The sequence below is a fragment of the Candidozyma pseudohaemuli genome, assembly GCF_003013735.1.
Source record: "Candidozyma pseudohaemuli strain B12108 chromosome Unknown scaffold00017, whole genome shotgun sequence".
Taxonomy (NCBI): Eukaryota; Fungi; Ascomycota; class Pichiomycetes; order Serinales; family Metschnikowiaceae; genus Candidozyma; species Candidozyma pseudohaemuli.
This window is the reverse complement of record NW_020194451.1, coordinates 213902-229984: the sequence shown is the minus strand read 5'-3', so window position 1 is coordinate 229984 and position 16083 is coordinate 213902. Positions and strand designations below refer to the sequence as shown.

Genomic DNA, 16083 nt, shown 5'->3' with positions numbered 1-16083 from the left:
CAGTGATCATGTTCTTGATGAAATCTCTGTGACCTGGAGCGTCAATGACGGTGACGTGGTACTTAGGGGTCTCGAACTTCCACAAAGCAATGTCGATAGTGATACCTCTCTCACGCTCAGCCTTCAATTTGTCCAAAACCCAAGCGTACTTGAAAGAACCCTTACCCAACTCGGCGGCCTCCTTCTCGAACTTCTCGATAGTTCTCTTGTCGATACCACCACACTTGTAAATCAAGTGACCGGTGGTGGTGGACTTACCAGAGTCGACGTGACCAATGACAACCAAGTTAACGTGCTGCTTCTCTTTACCCATTTTTGTTTTAGTGAGGTGATACAGAAAAAGATCAAAAGGGGGAAATTTTTTTCCAGAGTGCGCCTTATATATGAGCGCTGATGGCGGTAGCAGTAAGGTGGGAAAAATTTTGCGGCGCCGGGTAACCCCTCATTGGGACTGGCTTTACGCTATGTGCTGCGATTTACTACACTCTATAGGACCGTCTTGATGAAAACTCTAACCCAATATAAGCTTTTTGTTATTAATCATATTACACCGAATTAAACTCGAAAACAGCGAGGTGAGGTTACCGTTATCAGCAAGCCAGGAAACCACCCGGGTGGGGACACGTGCCCTGTGGTGCGGGCGCGAGCCCTAATGCCACCACTAGTACCATTGCCAACATCAGGCAAGGGCTGTTAAGTAATGTAACCATGTATTATGACTTAGCATGCAAGGTCAATGCTCCAGAGACTGGCTCTTGCCACCTCTGGGAACATAGGTATAATCATTGTGCAGGTCGCTGCCATGTAATCAGTGGCTGCAAACCCTACTGTTCGAAAGCACTTTCTCTCTGTCCACTCTGGTAGTTCTTTCTGAACATGTCCTGGTTTGGTTGGAGGTGTGGTTGCGATGATGGTGTGGATGACGTAGTGTTGACTGACGGGAGGTGAGAGCTCTCAATCGACAGTCTGGTGGTAGACGTTGATGAGCGTCTTCTGTGATTTCTAGCCGTCTGTGGATCGATCTTGATGCCTGACTTGTGCTGGGCAAATAATCCCAAAATGTCAGTCAATGTAACAACACCCACGAGCTTGCCGGGGCGTCCACTTTCGGGTTGAATGCCTTCGTTTGAGAGAGCAGCCTCAACCGTACTTGGAGGTCCAGAAGCAGAACCTAGATGGGAGCCTCTGTTCTCCACAATCCATAATCTGTGTGACTCTGTAGCAACCAACTTGGCAATTACGCGGCCCAAAGAGCTCTGCTGACTGACGTGAAAAATGGGGAATTGATCCTGGCCACGCTCAATGCCTTTCTGGGACAAGTTGTAGGAGATGAAGTTGGTGACTGGCTTAAATAACAAGTGTGAGTTCTTGGTTGAAGAGACGTTTTTCACGTCGACAATGGAAATGTTACCCACTAAGGACTTGTTCTTGTCAATGACCGCAAGGGAAGAGACTCTCTCGTCGAACATTTTCTGCAAAGCTTCAATCAAAGGCTGGTCGCCCTGAATTGTTATAGGTGCTGTAGAACCGATCTTCAAGTCCTGCAAGGACGAATTGAGTAAGAATTCAAGTGATGGGAAGCGTCTGGCATTCTCCCAAAGGAAACGAATTGTTCTTCTCTGGGAAAGAATACCGGTGATCTTGTTAGCGCTATCGACAATTGCAACACGGTGAACACCGTTTCCAAAAGCCTCTACCGCTCTGAATAATGATTCTCCGTCCTTGAGTCTCACAAAGGGTGTTTTAGGGTGCAATCTCACGATGAAGTCAACGGGGACCTCCTCGCCTTTCTTGGCCTTGGCGACTAACTGGTGGAGCTTCTCGTGCTTCTGGGCTGGCGTCAAGGCATGAGGGTCGCCGTGTTCGTCAGGAATATCATCTACACACAAGTCGCTGATGGCGATCTTGTTCATGATCATCAATAGGTAGGTGTTCAAGTCCAGGTAGTCGAACGACAAGCAATTGGACAAGTCCGAGGAGTCTGCCGTGCACAGCACGGGCAAGGAGGTCAAATTGTGTGAAATCAAGGTCTCGAACGCTTTCTGGACGGAGTATGTTCTGTTGATGGCCACAAGCTTGTTGGACTCAGCCAAGTCGGCCAAAATCACATCGGGCCAATCGTTACGGGCCGCTCCGCCTGCCTGGAACACTGACAGGGCTCTGGAAGATACAGAGGTGTTTCTGGACAAAGAGAACTCGTCAATCAGCGCCAGGTGGTTATCCTGAGGAAGCGGTGGCGGCGACAGCAACATCTCGACAATGGAGTGTTTTCTGGACACCGAGCCACTGGATGCGTGGCCCGCCAAGGGCTGGTGGAGCTGCTGGTTAGCCTGGTGAGGCGACAGGGGCGATCTTTGGAAGGACATTGAGGATGGAGACGGACGACTTTGCAATCTTTTGTATAAGGGTTATGACCACGAGCGGGGTCAATTATACAAGGGAATAATGGCGTTCAGCTTTCAAGACAATGTTCTGTTCTCAAAGGGTGGTTGCTGAAGGAGGATTGAGTGACTAGTTGCTAGCGTCAAACCTTCGGACTCAGCGGAGTATTGGGGCTGTTTGCGTTATCAATGAAGGATGCCTGAACAAAGGGTGGCGTTGGTTCAATTGAAAACGAGTTTTGTATGGGGAATAGTGGTGGTTGTTTGGAAAAGATGGGGAAGTGAGAACGTGAGAAAAGTCACTGGAGGCAAACCGGTGAGGCTACTATCGCTGAGGGTGAGAAACCCAATACACAAACTTAAGCCTTGTGCGGGGCCAGTGGTCTGAGCAGAGAGGTGAAAAAAGGAGAATTAGAGGAAAAAAAAAAAAGAACAATAATGTTAAGAAATAGTCATCGAAAAATTGTCCATCTCTGTATGCCCCGGGGGTTAAGGTCCGGCCTGACCGCTGAAATTGGGTCCGTTCGCTGAGTCCAAGAATGCAAGCCCACTGACCTAAATCAGCCTGGGCCGGGCTTTTCGACTATGGGTCTGCTGGCTGCGAAATCGATGCGGCTACCCATAATGGTGCCATTTTCGCCAGCTTTTGACGTTTGAGCCGAGGGCGGCGGAGCTTGGCGGATCGATCGAAAATTGGCATATTACTGATTTTTTTGGCTTTGGTTCCTGTCGCTTGGGGTGCCTCCGAGGAAGCACTACCACGGAGGGGTCCACGGAGCCCCCATTCCGAGGGGTTCAGAAATCCGGGGAGCAAAAAGATTTCATATGGTGTGATGAATTCTGACTTTGTGACCGAAAAGCTTGAGTTTTTCGCTTCAGGGATTCAAAGCACCGGCGATTCAAGAGTGCTGTGAAACTTTGGGCCAAGGTGCATATCGCATCATCTGATTCATGACATGGAGCCGTTGCCGAGCAATAGAAGGCGTGGGCACTTTTTTGGCTTACCTGGATTGACGTAATTGGCTCGAGCAGAAAACCTGTGACCATTTATCCGGGGTGGGTCTGGGGAAACGGTGTTGGGAATGTGGCATGTTGAAAGTCAGCCGATTTGCACCCAGTGCCTCGACGAGCAAATTAGGCAGGATGGGTTTTTAGAGTTTGGTGCATTTTTTGGTCTATACGAGGCTGGGAATTTGGAAAGTTTTTGAAGTGGGTGTTTGGCGTGGGGCAATGCTGATCTCGGGTCGTTTGGCTTTACTCTTATAAGTAATTCCTCATTGGATGGCATTCTCGTGGTGCTGAATGAGAAAGCGGACTTTTTCAATGGACTCCGCTTTGGAGAGCAAAACGCAAAGATCAATAACCACAATAGTGCCACAGCCGTTGGGCCCTGGGCCAACTAAAAACGACTTCTTTTTATTTTCTGACATCAATTGAGTTCAATTGGGTGCAAATTGGCCCTTTTCGTCCACCTCTCCTACTTCCACTACGAACCCCTATCCACCTCTACCACCGATATCTAAACGATCATCACCACCTCCACGTTCCTAACTCCACACCTCGATCAGTTCCGAGAATTGCGCATGGCGCCTGCAACGTTACCGCTTTTTCGTCTTTGTTGAAACCTCTCCCAGATCTGATTAGACCACCCTGCGTCTCCATTATCCAGCCGTCCGAGACCCCCAGGCAGCAGAGCCACTCACAGCGCCGACAATATCAGCAAAAAAATCAATTGGGAGAGTTTCTTCAAAAAACGATGAAAAACACCAATTTTTGTTAGCAGACCATTCGATGCGATGACCTTCGGAGTGGTGCCGAAATAAGGGCCCTGGCCTCGGAGCGATGGTTGCGAACCGGAAGAGTCCGGTTGCTGCTTGAGCCTCTGATAATGCGCCACTCCGAGGGTCCGAGCAGACGGGCAAGAAAAGGCGATTTTCAGAATCAATTGCAAAAAGCGAATCCCAAAATATTCAATCCAAAAATCAATCCAAGGTTCAAAAAGTTGGGAATCCTTGCCACCAATGACCAATGCCACCTCAGCATCTCATCTCCAGAGATTCCGCGAACATCTGAAAATTTCGGGGACCCTCTGCGACCTAATCAGCCATAGCCTAGATCCCGTCCCCTAATTCAAATTACCTTTATTACCTTCTAGACTACTTTTCTTACCATACGTCTTCAAACCGCCAAACTCAAAAAGAAAGACTCTGCCGTTTAGGGGCAGGACAGGCTGGCCTGAATCAGCCCCTACACACTCGCTTTGTGTTCCTGCCTGGGCCTAGGGCCTCGGACCGTTTGTTACTCTGCACAAGGAAGTCCGAGGCACTTATTCCGCAATAGAGCAAGATGCGTTTTACTTAGTGTGGAGTTTTCTGATGCAATTGCTCGTCAGCATTCGAAAATCACCAGAACCTCGTCCCCTAGTCCATGGCCTTTCATGCTCTTATCTGACTCTGTCACCTTATCGGATGCGCGGCCCAACAATTAGCGCCACAGCCAAATCCTGCCCGACTTTCTCGATTATGCAGAGTCCGGGAATTAAAAAAAAACAGCCATGCCAAAAACCAGCCAAACCTGGGCCTCGGAAATCATCCCTTGTTCCAACGCCATTATAGATCCCAAAAGCTCAGCCTTTTCTTTCTTGTCGTCCTAATTGGCGCACGGTCTACTCTTAATTTTCTGGAGTTCCTGTCAACGCACATGGCCGCAGCGCTACATAGGGGACCTAATTTTAATAAGTTTCTAGGGAGCATCCCACGGAGCAAGCGCAGAATCACTGAGCCCATCTAGCATCCAAAGGGGCTTCTTTACGCAAAAGAAACCCATTTCTCCCGCTTCCGCTCGTCCAGCCATTTGTCCTGAACCTCGTCCAGGACGGGCCTGCTTTACCCAAAAAACGTATCTTTCACAGCTGCGGCCTGCACACAAGCCCGATTATTGTTCGCAGGCGCCTTTTTCTTTTTCCGCCTGCTCGCACCCATTTAAAGGCTCCCTGCTGCCCCCCTAATTTTCAGATCCACGTACCTTTAAGCTAAATCTAACTCAATCATGGCTGATCAGTTGGATGCTGTGGACATCACGTCGCTTAATGCCCTCGCTGCAGGCACTAACAAGAAAACCCCAAGAATCGTCGCCGCCGGTTTGGGCGGTAAGTTGATGGGTACCAAGTCCTTGGTCAATGTCACTGCCGAGCAGCTTGCCTCTGATTCCAAGACCTTCTACGAGAAGGACGAGGCCGAGCGTAAGAAATGGTCCAAGCAGCAGCATATCTCGGACAAGCCCTGGACTTTGTCCAACTTTCACGAGCACATTAACTGGTTGAACTTTGCCTTGGTCGTGGCCATCCCTGCCTTTGGCTTGTGGTCCGCCTACACCGCTCCTCCCCAGTTGAAGACTTTGGCTCTTGCCTTCACGTTGTACTGCTTCTCCGGTATCTCCATCACCGCCGGTTACCACCGTTTGTACTCGCACAAGGCCTACGACGCCCACTGGGCTCCTAGAGCTTTCTTTGCCTTCTTTGGCGCCGGTGCCGTTCAGGGTTCCATCAAGTGGTGGGGCCACTCTCACAGAGTTCACCACAGATACACCGACACAAACAGAGACCCATATGACGCTCGTCAAGGTTTCTGGTACTCCCACATGGGCTGGATGTTGACCAAGGCTAACCCAAAGAACAGAGCCAGAGCTGACATTTCCGACTTGACTCTGGACCCTATCGTCGTCTTCCAGCATCGTCACTACCTTATGGTCATGCTTGCTGCCGCTGTCGGCTTGCCAACCTTGATTGCCGGTCTCGGTTGGGGCGACTTCTACGGTGGCTTCGTCTACGCCGGTATCCTCAAGTACTTCTTCATTCAGCAGGTTACCTTCTGTGTCAACTCCTTGGCTCACTGGATTGGTACTCAGCCATTCGACGATAGAAGAACCCCTAGAGACCACGTCTTGACCGCTTTCGTCACCTTCGGTGAGGGTTACCACAACTTCCACCACGAGTTCCCATCTGACTACAGAAACGCTTTGAAGTGGTACCAGTACGACCCAACCAAGTTGACCATCTTGGCTCTTTCCAAGCTTGGCCTTGCATGGAACCTTAAGACTTTCTCTCAGAATGCCATTGAGCAAGGTTTGTTCCAGCAGCAGCAGAAGAAGCTTAACAAGATGAAGGCTCAGTTGAACTGGGGTGCCGAGGTTTCTCAATTGCCTGTCTGGGACATGGCACACTTTAACGAGATTGCCAAGAAGGAGGGTCTTCTCATTATCTCTGGCATTGTTCACAACGTTAAGAACTTCATCAAGGAGCACCCAGGTGGCCAGGCTTTGGTCAGAGCTTCTCTCGGGAAGGACGCTACCAAGGCTTTCAACGGCCATGTCTACGCCCACTCTAACGCCGCTCACAACTTGTTGGCTACCATGAGAGTTGCCGTTATCAAGGACACCGAGGTGAACGGTAACACATTCGACTTGCAAGAAGAGATGCTTGCTAAGAAGGAGACGTAGGTCTTCATGGGCGTTATATGATACACTAGGACAGATATAGGGTTGAATTAAGGAATAAGATAATACAGATGTAGATGTACGATGGGTGGGAAATGCATATCTCAGAATGGGGCTATATGACTACCCATGCTGATCTGGGGAAACGACTCAAAAAGCGATGGAGATAAAGATTTTCTCTTGGCGACAATCACAGATCATTTGAGTGTACCTTACTCTCTATTGAGTCCCCAGCATGGTGCTAATTTTCACCCGGTTCACCCGATGCCCCCGTGCGCTAATACAAACCATAGTGTACCCAGCCAACCACGACCATGCAATATCCCACATTCTTCCGATCCCAATGACTCAAATAAAACGCACCCGCTTACAGCCGTCAGTGTAACACCACACATCAGGTTATTTCCTAAAAGCCTGATCTACAGCAGTGTGGAAGTGGTTCGATCGGCGCGACCCGAAAAAGTCCGCCCGAGCATAGAAGCTTCCACGCAGACCCTCGAGAGCTACACAAAACGAATATGATGAGTTTTGAGGATTTTAAATTTTTCTATGCTTTTCCGTGGTTGTCCAAGAGAAACTTGGTGTTTTTCGCCCTAAAATTTGAAAAATAAGCCTACTTTTCCCTGAGTGTCGTCTCAAACCTAGAGTGCCGCCTAGCTTTTTGTCAGGAGATTTGCCGGCACGGCTGCAGCTCTGTGGTGCGATTTTTTGCACCCAATATGACCACTTCCTGGCACCACCAGCCCATGAACCCAGTATATAAATGCCATAGACTTTCTGAAGAAATCTTCAATATCAACAACAAACACATCAATAATCACAACAATGCTTCCAAGAACCTCTATGCTCCAAAACTACATGAGACGTGTCCCAGCAGTCATGCAATGGGGAGTCGGTGTTGGTTTCTTCTTGGGCTGGCCCCATGCCGTTATTGGCTACTCCAACAAGGCCCATGATGTTCCAAAGATGAACCTCGCCTACCTTTAAACTATTTATGCATGTACATTAATTTACGATAGAACGATGACAAGTTGTAGGTGTGGAAGCCAGCACTTCAAGCTAGGCACATAATTAAATTTATGGCTGCACATTGAGTAGGGTAATGGTCAATACTCTTCCTTTTGATGTGAGGGCATGTTAGATGCGGAGAATCGGTGCATTTATGGTCGCAGTCGTCTGGTTATATTGCAACTAGAAGCTTCCGGTGTCAAAATCTCCACAATTCCGTTGCGGACCAAGGTGGACATTCAAATACTTTTAATTCAAGCAGCTCAATGTATGAATATTCCATTTTTAGAAATCTCCACCAGTCCTATTTTTCAACCCTACCGTAGTTCACACTTTAGTCCGAATCTCGCGAGAAACACGGAAACTTTCCCAACCTACTCCACCGGCTGCGAATCGTCAAAATCCACCACCCCCTTTTAAAAAACCATCCGATCCATAAAAGAACAACTCTTTATCACTCTCTTCACATTTCAAAACCCCAATTGACTTAAACCCCTGACTCCTAACCCCCCTCAACTACCCCGGATCTAATGTAGCCACCTTTCTGGGCGGCAGAAGCCTGCATTGAGCCACGCTCCCAGCTACTACCACCAAGAACCATATTCAAAGTACCCCCAGCAACCAATGTCCAAGCCATTCCAACCAATCAGTGAGGTCCTCAAAGACAAACACAAGGAGCAGTCGTTCGATGATATCTACGGCGAACCAGAGAACTTCCTTGAGGTCGAAGTATGTATCCACTTTTTAGTATAGTCCAGCTCGTCTAACACCAGGTTCGTAATCCACAGACACACTACAGCAAGGACCCCTACACCGACTACGAAATAGTGTGCCGAACAAACATTCCAGCATTCAAAAAGAGACAATCTAGGGTCCGTAGACGGTACAGTGACTTTGTCGCTTTCCGGAAGATTCTCGACCTGGAAACGCTGAGAGTAGTTATCCCACCTTTGCCTGGTAAGATTCTCCTCAGTCTGAATCGTTTCAACGACGTCAATATAGAGAACAGAAGGCAAGGTCTCGAGAAATTCTTGAGGGTTGTCAGTGGGCACCCTATACTCCAAACCAAGTCTACAACCCTACGTGACTTCATGCAAAACGACCGCTGGGAGCCTCGGTACCCTCTCGAGCCACGTGAGCTTCTTTCGTAAAGTTGAAACTCCAACAGATCGGTGACTTCCAGGGTATAACCTGAGAGGTGTCGGGTGGGGGGTATATAAAGCCTGAAACCCCGGCTGGCAGGTACCAAACACTTTCTGCCTGTGGAAGTCCCCACAAATCGCCTCAAAAAGGGCTAATGGCACCGGTGTTTGACCATTGTTACCGCAGTTATTCCGACAACTAGGCTATGCCATCTCGGCCATAACTTGGGTTTTTGACATTTTGTACCCCTAAGAGGGTGAGCAAGGGCGACTCGGTGTTAAGCTCGCACGGTGCTCGCTGTTTGGGACCACCCTCAGCCATGAGCAGATGCCAGCATGTTAATTACGCATCTCGGGAATATCCTTGAATTGTTTTCAAATTAATCACCTGCTTCGCTGTTAGTTCAGTTTAGCACCTGCGGGGGGCTCGGTATTAGGCTTTTCGCAGCCAATCCCCCTCCATACTGAAACTCGGGCTTCCACCGTGTGGAGTGGTCCTAAGGCTTATCAGTGGAGCTCGGCGTTATGCACCTACATGTCTCCTCCATGACGCTGCAATACATGTTTCAGCTCAAAGCCCGAGACCGGACCCTCGAGTACCCCACAAACCTCGAACTATAAGTAAACCTTCGATTCTCGACATTCAAGTCCACCATCAAACAATCAAATCAATCAATCGCAATGTCTGTCCCAAAAACCCAAAAAGCTGTTATCTTCGAGACCAACGGTGGTCCTTTGCAGTACAAGGACATCCCAGTCCCAACCCCCAAGCCAACTGAATTGTTGATCAACGTCAAGTACTCCGGTGTCTGCCACACTGACTTGCACGCCTGGCAGGGTGACTGGCCATTGCCAACTAAGTTGCCATTGGTCGGTGGCCACGAGGGCGCTGGTGTCGTCGTTGCTATGGGTGAGAACGTCAAGGGATGGGAGATTGGTGACTACGCCGGTATCAAGTGGTTGAACTCCTCTTGTAACTCCTGTGAGTTCTGTCAGACCACAAACGAGTCCAACTGTGCTTCCGCTGACTTGTCTGGTTACACTCACGATGGTTCTTTCCAGCAGTACGCTACCGCCGATGCCATCCACGCTGCCCGTATCCCCAAGGGCACTGACTTGGCAACCGCTGCTCCAATTTTGTGTGCTGGTATCACTGTCTACAAGGCTTTGAAGACCGCCAACTTGAAGGCTGGCCAGTGGGTCGCCATTTCCGGTGCCGCAGGCGGCTTGGGTTCGTTGGCTATTCAATACGCTAAGGCCATGGGTTACAGAGTCTTGGGTATCGATGGTGGCGAAGGAAAGGAGGACTTTGCCAAGGGCTTGGGTGCCGAAGCTTTCGTGGACTTCACCAAGGTCAAGGATGTTCCTGCTGAGGTTGTGAAGATCACCAACGGTGGTCCTCACGGTGTGATCAACGTCTCGGTCTCGGAAGCCGCTATGCAGCAGTCTGTCGAGTACGTCAGATCTACCGGTACCGTCGTGCTTGTTGGTTTGCCAGCTGGTGCCAAGGTGGCTGCCTCTGTCTTCGACTCGGTTGTCAAGTCCGTGAGCATCAAGGGCTCTTACGTCGGTAACAGAGCCGACTCCGCTGAGGCCATCGACTTCTTCTCCAGAGGTTTGATCAAGTGTCCAATTAAGGTTGTCGGCTTGTCCGAGTTGGCCAGCATCTACGAGTTGATGAAGGCTGGTAAGATCTTGGGTAGGTACGTCGTTGACACCTCCAAGTAAGCAGGCTTGCTTGTCCGTTATGACAGTATATTTCAATGACAGAAAAGTTTATTTAACAAGCTTGTAGAGAGAAGTGGATGTAAAATTACGGGGATGCCTTTCCTGGCACCTAGCGCCTTATCTGATTCATCAATGATTTGCGAACTACATGAAAACTTCATAATCAAATTTATTTCACACAATCTATATGGCTTAGAAAGCGCGGTTCAATGGGGAAAGGATTGGCTTACCCTTGTAGAACTGGACGGTCTTGGCACCTCTGTCGGCAATACCCTCTGGGGTGAACTCGAAGAACTTGTAAAGATCGTCAGCCTTACCAGAAGCACCGAATCTGTTGATACCAAACTGCTCGTGAGAGTACTTAGACCAACCGAAGGTGGACAAGACCTCAACGGACAAGATTGGGACACCATCTGGCAAGACAGACAACTGGTAGTCTCTGGTCTGCTGGTCGAAGGTGTGGAAGTCAGCGACGGAAACAACGCTGGTCTTGATGTTAGCCTCAGCCAACTTCTTGGCAGCGTCAATAGAGATAGAAACCTCGGAACCAGAAGAGACAATGATCAAGTCTGGGTTCTCAGCGGCGTGGATGGTGTAAGCACCCTTGGAGGCCTTCTCAATAGAAGAGCCAGCCAACTGAGGCAAGTTCTGTCTGGTCAAAGCCAAGACGTGAGGAGTAGAGGTGGACTCGATGGCGCTCTTGTAAGCAGCAGACACCTCGTTACCGTCAGCTGGTCTCCAGACAGAGATGTTTGGAGTAGCTCTCAACCAAGCCAAGGTCTCGATAGGCTGGTGAGTAGGACCGTCCTCACCCAAACCAATGGAGTCGTGGGTAGCGACCCAGGTGACTGGGAGGTGGGACAAGGCAGCCAATCTGACGGCACCGGCAGCGTAGGAAACGAAGTTCAAGAAAGTACCACCGTAGTTCTTGTAGTTGGCACCGTAAGCGGCAATACCGTTCATGATGGCACCCATACCGTGCTCTCTGACACCGTATCTGATGTAACGACCGGAGTAGTCACCCAAGCCGGTGTTTGGAGGCTGGAAGTCGACAGAGTCGGCACCTCTGGTCAAGTTAGAACCGGTCAAGTCAGCGGAACCACCAATGATCTCAGGGACAATTGGCAAGATGGCGTTCAAGACGTTCTCAGACAACTTTCTGGTGGCCAATGGCTTGTCGTCAGGAGTGTAGGTTGGCAAAGCGTCAGCCCAGTTCTCTGGCAACTTGTTGTCCAATCTTCTCTGGACCTCAGCACCCTCCTTAGGGTACTTCTGCTTGTAGGTTTCAAGTCTGGCTTGCCACTCTCTGTAGATCTTCTGGTTCTCGCCAACGTGCTTCTGGTAGTGCTCGTAGACCTCGGTTGGGACAACGAAAGACTTCTCTGGGTCGAAGCCCATTCCCTCCTTCAACTGCTTGACATCGTCAGCCTTCAATGGAGAACCGTGGACAGAACCGGTACCGGCCTGCTTGGAACCGAAACCAATGGTGGTGGTCAATCTAACCAAAGTTGGCTTGTCAACCTTCTTGGCCTCCTCAATGGCGTCCTTGACGGCACCCAAGTCGGTGTCACCGTGAGGAATCTCAATGATGTGCCAGCCGTAAGCCTTGTATCTCTCGGTGACGTTCTCAGTGAAGGCACAGTTGGTGTTACCGTCAATGGAGATGTGGTTGTCATCCCAGAAAGCAATCAAGTTGTTCAATTGCAAGTGACCAGCGAGGGAAGAAGCCTCGGAGGCAACACCCTCCTGAAGACAACCGTCACCCAAGAAAGCGTAGGTGAAGGAGTCAGACAAGGCAAGGTCGTCCTTGTTGTAAGTAGCAGCAAACTGCTTCTGGGCAATGGCCAAACCAACAGCGTTGGAGATACCCTGACCCAAAGGACCAGTGGTGACCTCAACACCTGGAACCTCGTGGGTCTCTGGGTGACCTGGGGTCTTGGAGTTCAACTGTCTAAACTGCTTCAAGTCGTCAATGGACATGTCGAAGCCGTACAAGTGCAACAAGGAGTAAAGCAAGGCACAGGCGTGACCGTTGGAAAGGACAAATCTGTCTCTGTTGGCCCAGTGGGGGTTCTTTGGGTCAAACTTCATTTGCTGCCACAAAGCGTGGGCAACTGGGGCCATACCCAAGGGGGCACCGGGGTGACCGGAGTTAGCCTTGGAGACGGCGTCAACAGAGAGAAGACGGATGGTGGAGATACACAATTGGTCAATGTCAGTCATCACGTGGAATTAGTGTTGATTGAAAAAATGGAGAGTCCTAACTTCGGTGCGAGTAGTGGGATTTTTATATTGGGCATGGGCGACGGCTTTGCTACGAGGGTAACCGGGGGTGTACCGGGGGTGAAAGAGCAGTACACCGGTGGTAGCGAGCCGGTTGTTCTACGGAATGGACCGAATGAGGACATTCAAGACCAAATATGACTATCTATCAAGGCAATAAAGCTTACTGAACAAGACTCGGCAACAACTTTTACCAAATCACCTTGACACATGCGGATTCGGTGAAGCGGGTCGTTGAGCGACGTTGGAAAAGACCCGTACACCAGCTTACATCATAGCGATCAGGCCTCGATTGATCTGGACAAAATTGCAGTTTTGTGGTCCACTAAGGGTATCAATATAATCAGTGAGATCAGAGAAATCTAAAGATGTAAAAACTATCCCGATATCACCCAGTTTGGTGAGTCAAGCCGTTCCGCTGAAAACTGTTGGATTTCCACTACCTGCAGTCCGCTTTTGGGTGTCTCAGGTCCTCCCTCGGAAAGAACGCCAAAAGAGGCCCCTGTTCTTGCAATTACTAACCCCATTTCCTCGAATACCCTCGATATGACGTTTGACAAGGCCTGGCCAAGGCTTGGGGCCTTTCACGTGATCCACCCCATCTGATTGTCTCTCGAACCTGAATGCACGCTGACTAAGTACCGTGGGTGCTAGAAGACCGGGCCGGTGCGCACCGGTGGTATCTACCCTCGGAAGTCCCACGACACCCTGGAGAACCGTGGGGGATTGGGGGAAACGTAATATCGATCAAATATTTAGATTACGGTGGTTGGTAAAATGCCAAATTTCCTGCAGATAGAAATGTTCGTGTTTCGGACTTGGCCAGCCCATGGCGATCGCATCTGCGCCAAAGTGGATCGATGATCTGATAGCAAGTATAGATATGTGAGTTGGAAGCAATGCAGCGTGGGTCAAAATCGAACCTTCGGGAAGGTGTTTTAGTGGAAAAGGGTCCTGGGGTGAAAAATGCGAGATGTAGCCGCTGAGGTGAAGAGGAGCAGTAATTATATAAGGACATCATTGAAGGTACACTAATCTAGCTGCACATGCAAAATATCACAACTTCAGTTGTGTGATTTTAATTTTGTGTTGGGAAGCCTTGAAGATGCAATGTAGGTAACCGCCAAGTGGTGTGTACTAAGGTGTTCGACATATGCGTCAGGCAGATATGGCTGCAAAATGTGGATATAGTTGAGATTTGTGAAGAACATAATCCGATTGCTTCATTAGAGGAATTTGATGAATTGCTCGGTTTTTAGACTACTGATAAGGCGATTCCAATATTGTTTGGACTAGGTACTTTTATATAGGCACCCTTTCGAAGATGAAGCTTACTCAAACCTAAATCAAGTAGTTCACTCTGATTTTCCAAATGGTCAGACTGGTTAAAAAGCACGAAGAACTTTTTACCTCTTGAGCTGTCTGGAAATCCTATAGCGAACATGTGGACACGACAAGAATGTTCAGATTGCCATTTCCGGTCTGTGTAATTCTCTAATTAATTTGATATAGAAATTAAGGGATCAAGGCCCCTAGATTAGCGTCAGTTGCCTCGCTTGAAAAACTTTAATTCACAATCAGCTACAACGCAGTCACTATCATATTGTTATGCTTTATCAGTACATGCATGGTCCTCATACTTGGGGACCTTTTCCAATGTCCAAGATGAACGAGCCAGCGCTCAGGTCATCCTGCTCGAGGTCGCCGTCGATCAATACTTGTGGTGGTGCCACCACCTGACCCTCGGGTCGCCTCACGCTTGTAGCTCGGTTAATCTCGCCAATGTCCAGATCCACATCCAGATCGACATCGCTATCGCTGTTGTGGTCTAGCGTGTTCGTCAGCTCGTTCACGACCTGCGTGTTGGTAACGATAGAGTCCTTGTTGGAGTTCCACGTTGTGTTGTGCTCCTCTTCGTCTTCCTCTTCTTCCTCATCACCTTCTTCTATTCGAGCAACGTTAACGAGCTTCGGCTGCGCTCTGATTGCAGTCATAGTCGCCAGTTTCAGCTGGCCTGTTCGTTCAGCAATGATAGACGCATTCTCGATGGTGTTGATGTCGGAGAATATCGAGTCAGACTCGTAGGAATATATCGAGCGAGTGTTGTTCTTGGTAGGTCTCACCGTGACACCTGGAATATAAGCCACGGGTAAAATGTTAGATGCGTTGGTGGTTGAGATGGTGGTTGCAATGGAGTTTCTCTTGGATGAGTCGTTGTCTCCATATGGCAGCAAGTTTCTGTTCTGGGCCTGGCCTCTGGCACGGCCTCTCGCCAGGGCACCACCACGGCGAGCGTATCTTGCTTGAGGACGCATAAACGACTCGTAGGAGGACACTCTGTGGTTCTTTTTGAGGGAGTTGTTGGAATCTGTTCTTCTGGCTTGGGGTCTAACAGGTCTTGCTGCCGCTGCACCTTCCATTTCTCCACTGGACAAGGTGTTACGCGGAGAGCGAGTGTCCAGATCTTCAATATCTGTCTTGTAGTCGTCCATGGCCAAATCGTCCTCCAACATAGGGTGCTTCTTGCGGTACACCTTCTTGTAGTACCACAAGCCACCTAGTATTAGCGCTAGCACCACCACACCACCAACAACACCTCCCACGATACCACCCACAGGCGTTCCTCCTCCGGAAGACAGTCTGGAGCTGTCCACACAGACATTCTTGGGGCACTGGTCACATGTTCGTGATATCTGATGACATACCTGGTTGGCAGGACACGAGGGACAAGGATCTATGCTGGACGGACACACCAAGCAGCCGTCCGAGCCTGTCAGGTACGACTTATCGGTTGATGTAGCACGTGGTTTTAGGGACATGTTGGTTTCTTCGAGATGATGCCCTTTGGAAGACTTATATATGCGTTTTCTGATTCTGAGGTGTCAGAAATCAGGGCGTTTCGGTGCTTTATTTGTTTACGCCCCAAGGCAAGCTTTTGAAACGGGATTTGAGTTTAGCTTTGGAGGGGTCGTCTCGTGCCTATACTTTCTGTCAGATCTCAGTGACTCGTGGATCGTATTTCCGGCGGGTCAAGTACTGTTGAACAG

The 16083-nt window shown here is 49.4% G+C and overlaps 6 protein-coding genes across 6 annotated transcripts; 3 read left to right on the top strand and 3 right to left on the bottom strand.

The window, feature by feature from the left end:
• Window positions 1–824: 824 nt before the first annotated feature.
• On the bottom strand, window positions 825–2366 carry SDS24 (Sds24p; the record flags this gene model as incomplete). The annotated part of the gene is made up of 1 exon (XM_024860091.1): window positions 825–2366. The coding sequence occupies one exon, from the start codon at window positions 2364–2366 to the stop codon at window positions 825–827; it is 1542 nt and encodes a 513-aa protein (XP_024711841.1).
• Window positions 2367–5429: 3063 nt separating this feature from the next.
• C7M61_004773 (acyl-CoA desaturase) lies at window positions 5430–7862 on the top strand (the record flags this gene model as incomplete). The annotated part of the gene is made up of 2 exons (XM_024860090.1): window positions 5430–6874; window positions 7712–7862. 2 exons carry the CDS (start codon window positions 5430–5432, stop codon window positions 7860–7862), a joined length of 1596 nt encoding a protein of 531 aa, XP_024711840.1.
• Window positions 7863–8507: 645 nt separating this feature from the next.
• On the top strand, window positions 8508–9034 carry C7M61_004772 (uncharacterized protein; the record flags this gene model as incomplete). The annotated part of the gene is made up of 2 exons (XM_024860089.1): window positions 8508–8612; window positions 8657–9034. The coding sequence occupies 2 exons, from the start codon at window positions 8508–8510 to the stop codon at window positions 9032–9034; spliced, it is 483 nt and encodes a 160-aa protein (XP_024711839.1).
• Window positions 9035–9706: 672 nt separating this feature from the next.
• ADH2 (alcohol dehydrogenase) lies at window positions 9707–10753 on the top strand (the record flags this gene model as incomplete). Its single annotated transcript, XM_024860088.1, has 1 exon — window positions 9707–10753. The coding sequence occupies one exon, from the start codon at window positions 9707–9709 to the stop codon at window positions 10751–10753; it is 1047 nt and encodes a 348-aa protein (XP_024711838.1).
• A 192-nt stretch (window positions 10754–10945) lies between these two features.
• On the bottom strand, window positions 10946–12976 carry TKL1 (transketolase; the record flags this gene model as incomplete). Its single annotated transcript, XM_024860087.1, has 1 exon — window positions 10946–12976. The coding sequence occupies one exon, from the start codon at window positions 12974–12976 to the stop codon at window positions 10946–10948; it is 2031 nt and encodes a 676-aa protein (XP_024711837.1).
• Window positions 12977–14670: 1694 nt separating this feature from the next.
• Window positions 14671–15855, bottom strand: OPY2 (Opy2p; the record flags this gene model as incomplete). The annotated part of the gene is made up of 1 exon (XM_024860086.1): window positions 14671–15855. The coding sequence occupies one exon, from the start codon at window positions 15853–15855 to the stop codon at window positions 14671–14673; it is 1185 nt and encodes a 394-aa protein (XP_024711836.1).
• Window positions 15856–16083: the final 228 nt, after the last annotated feature.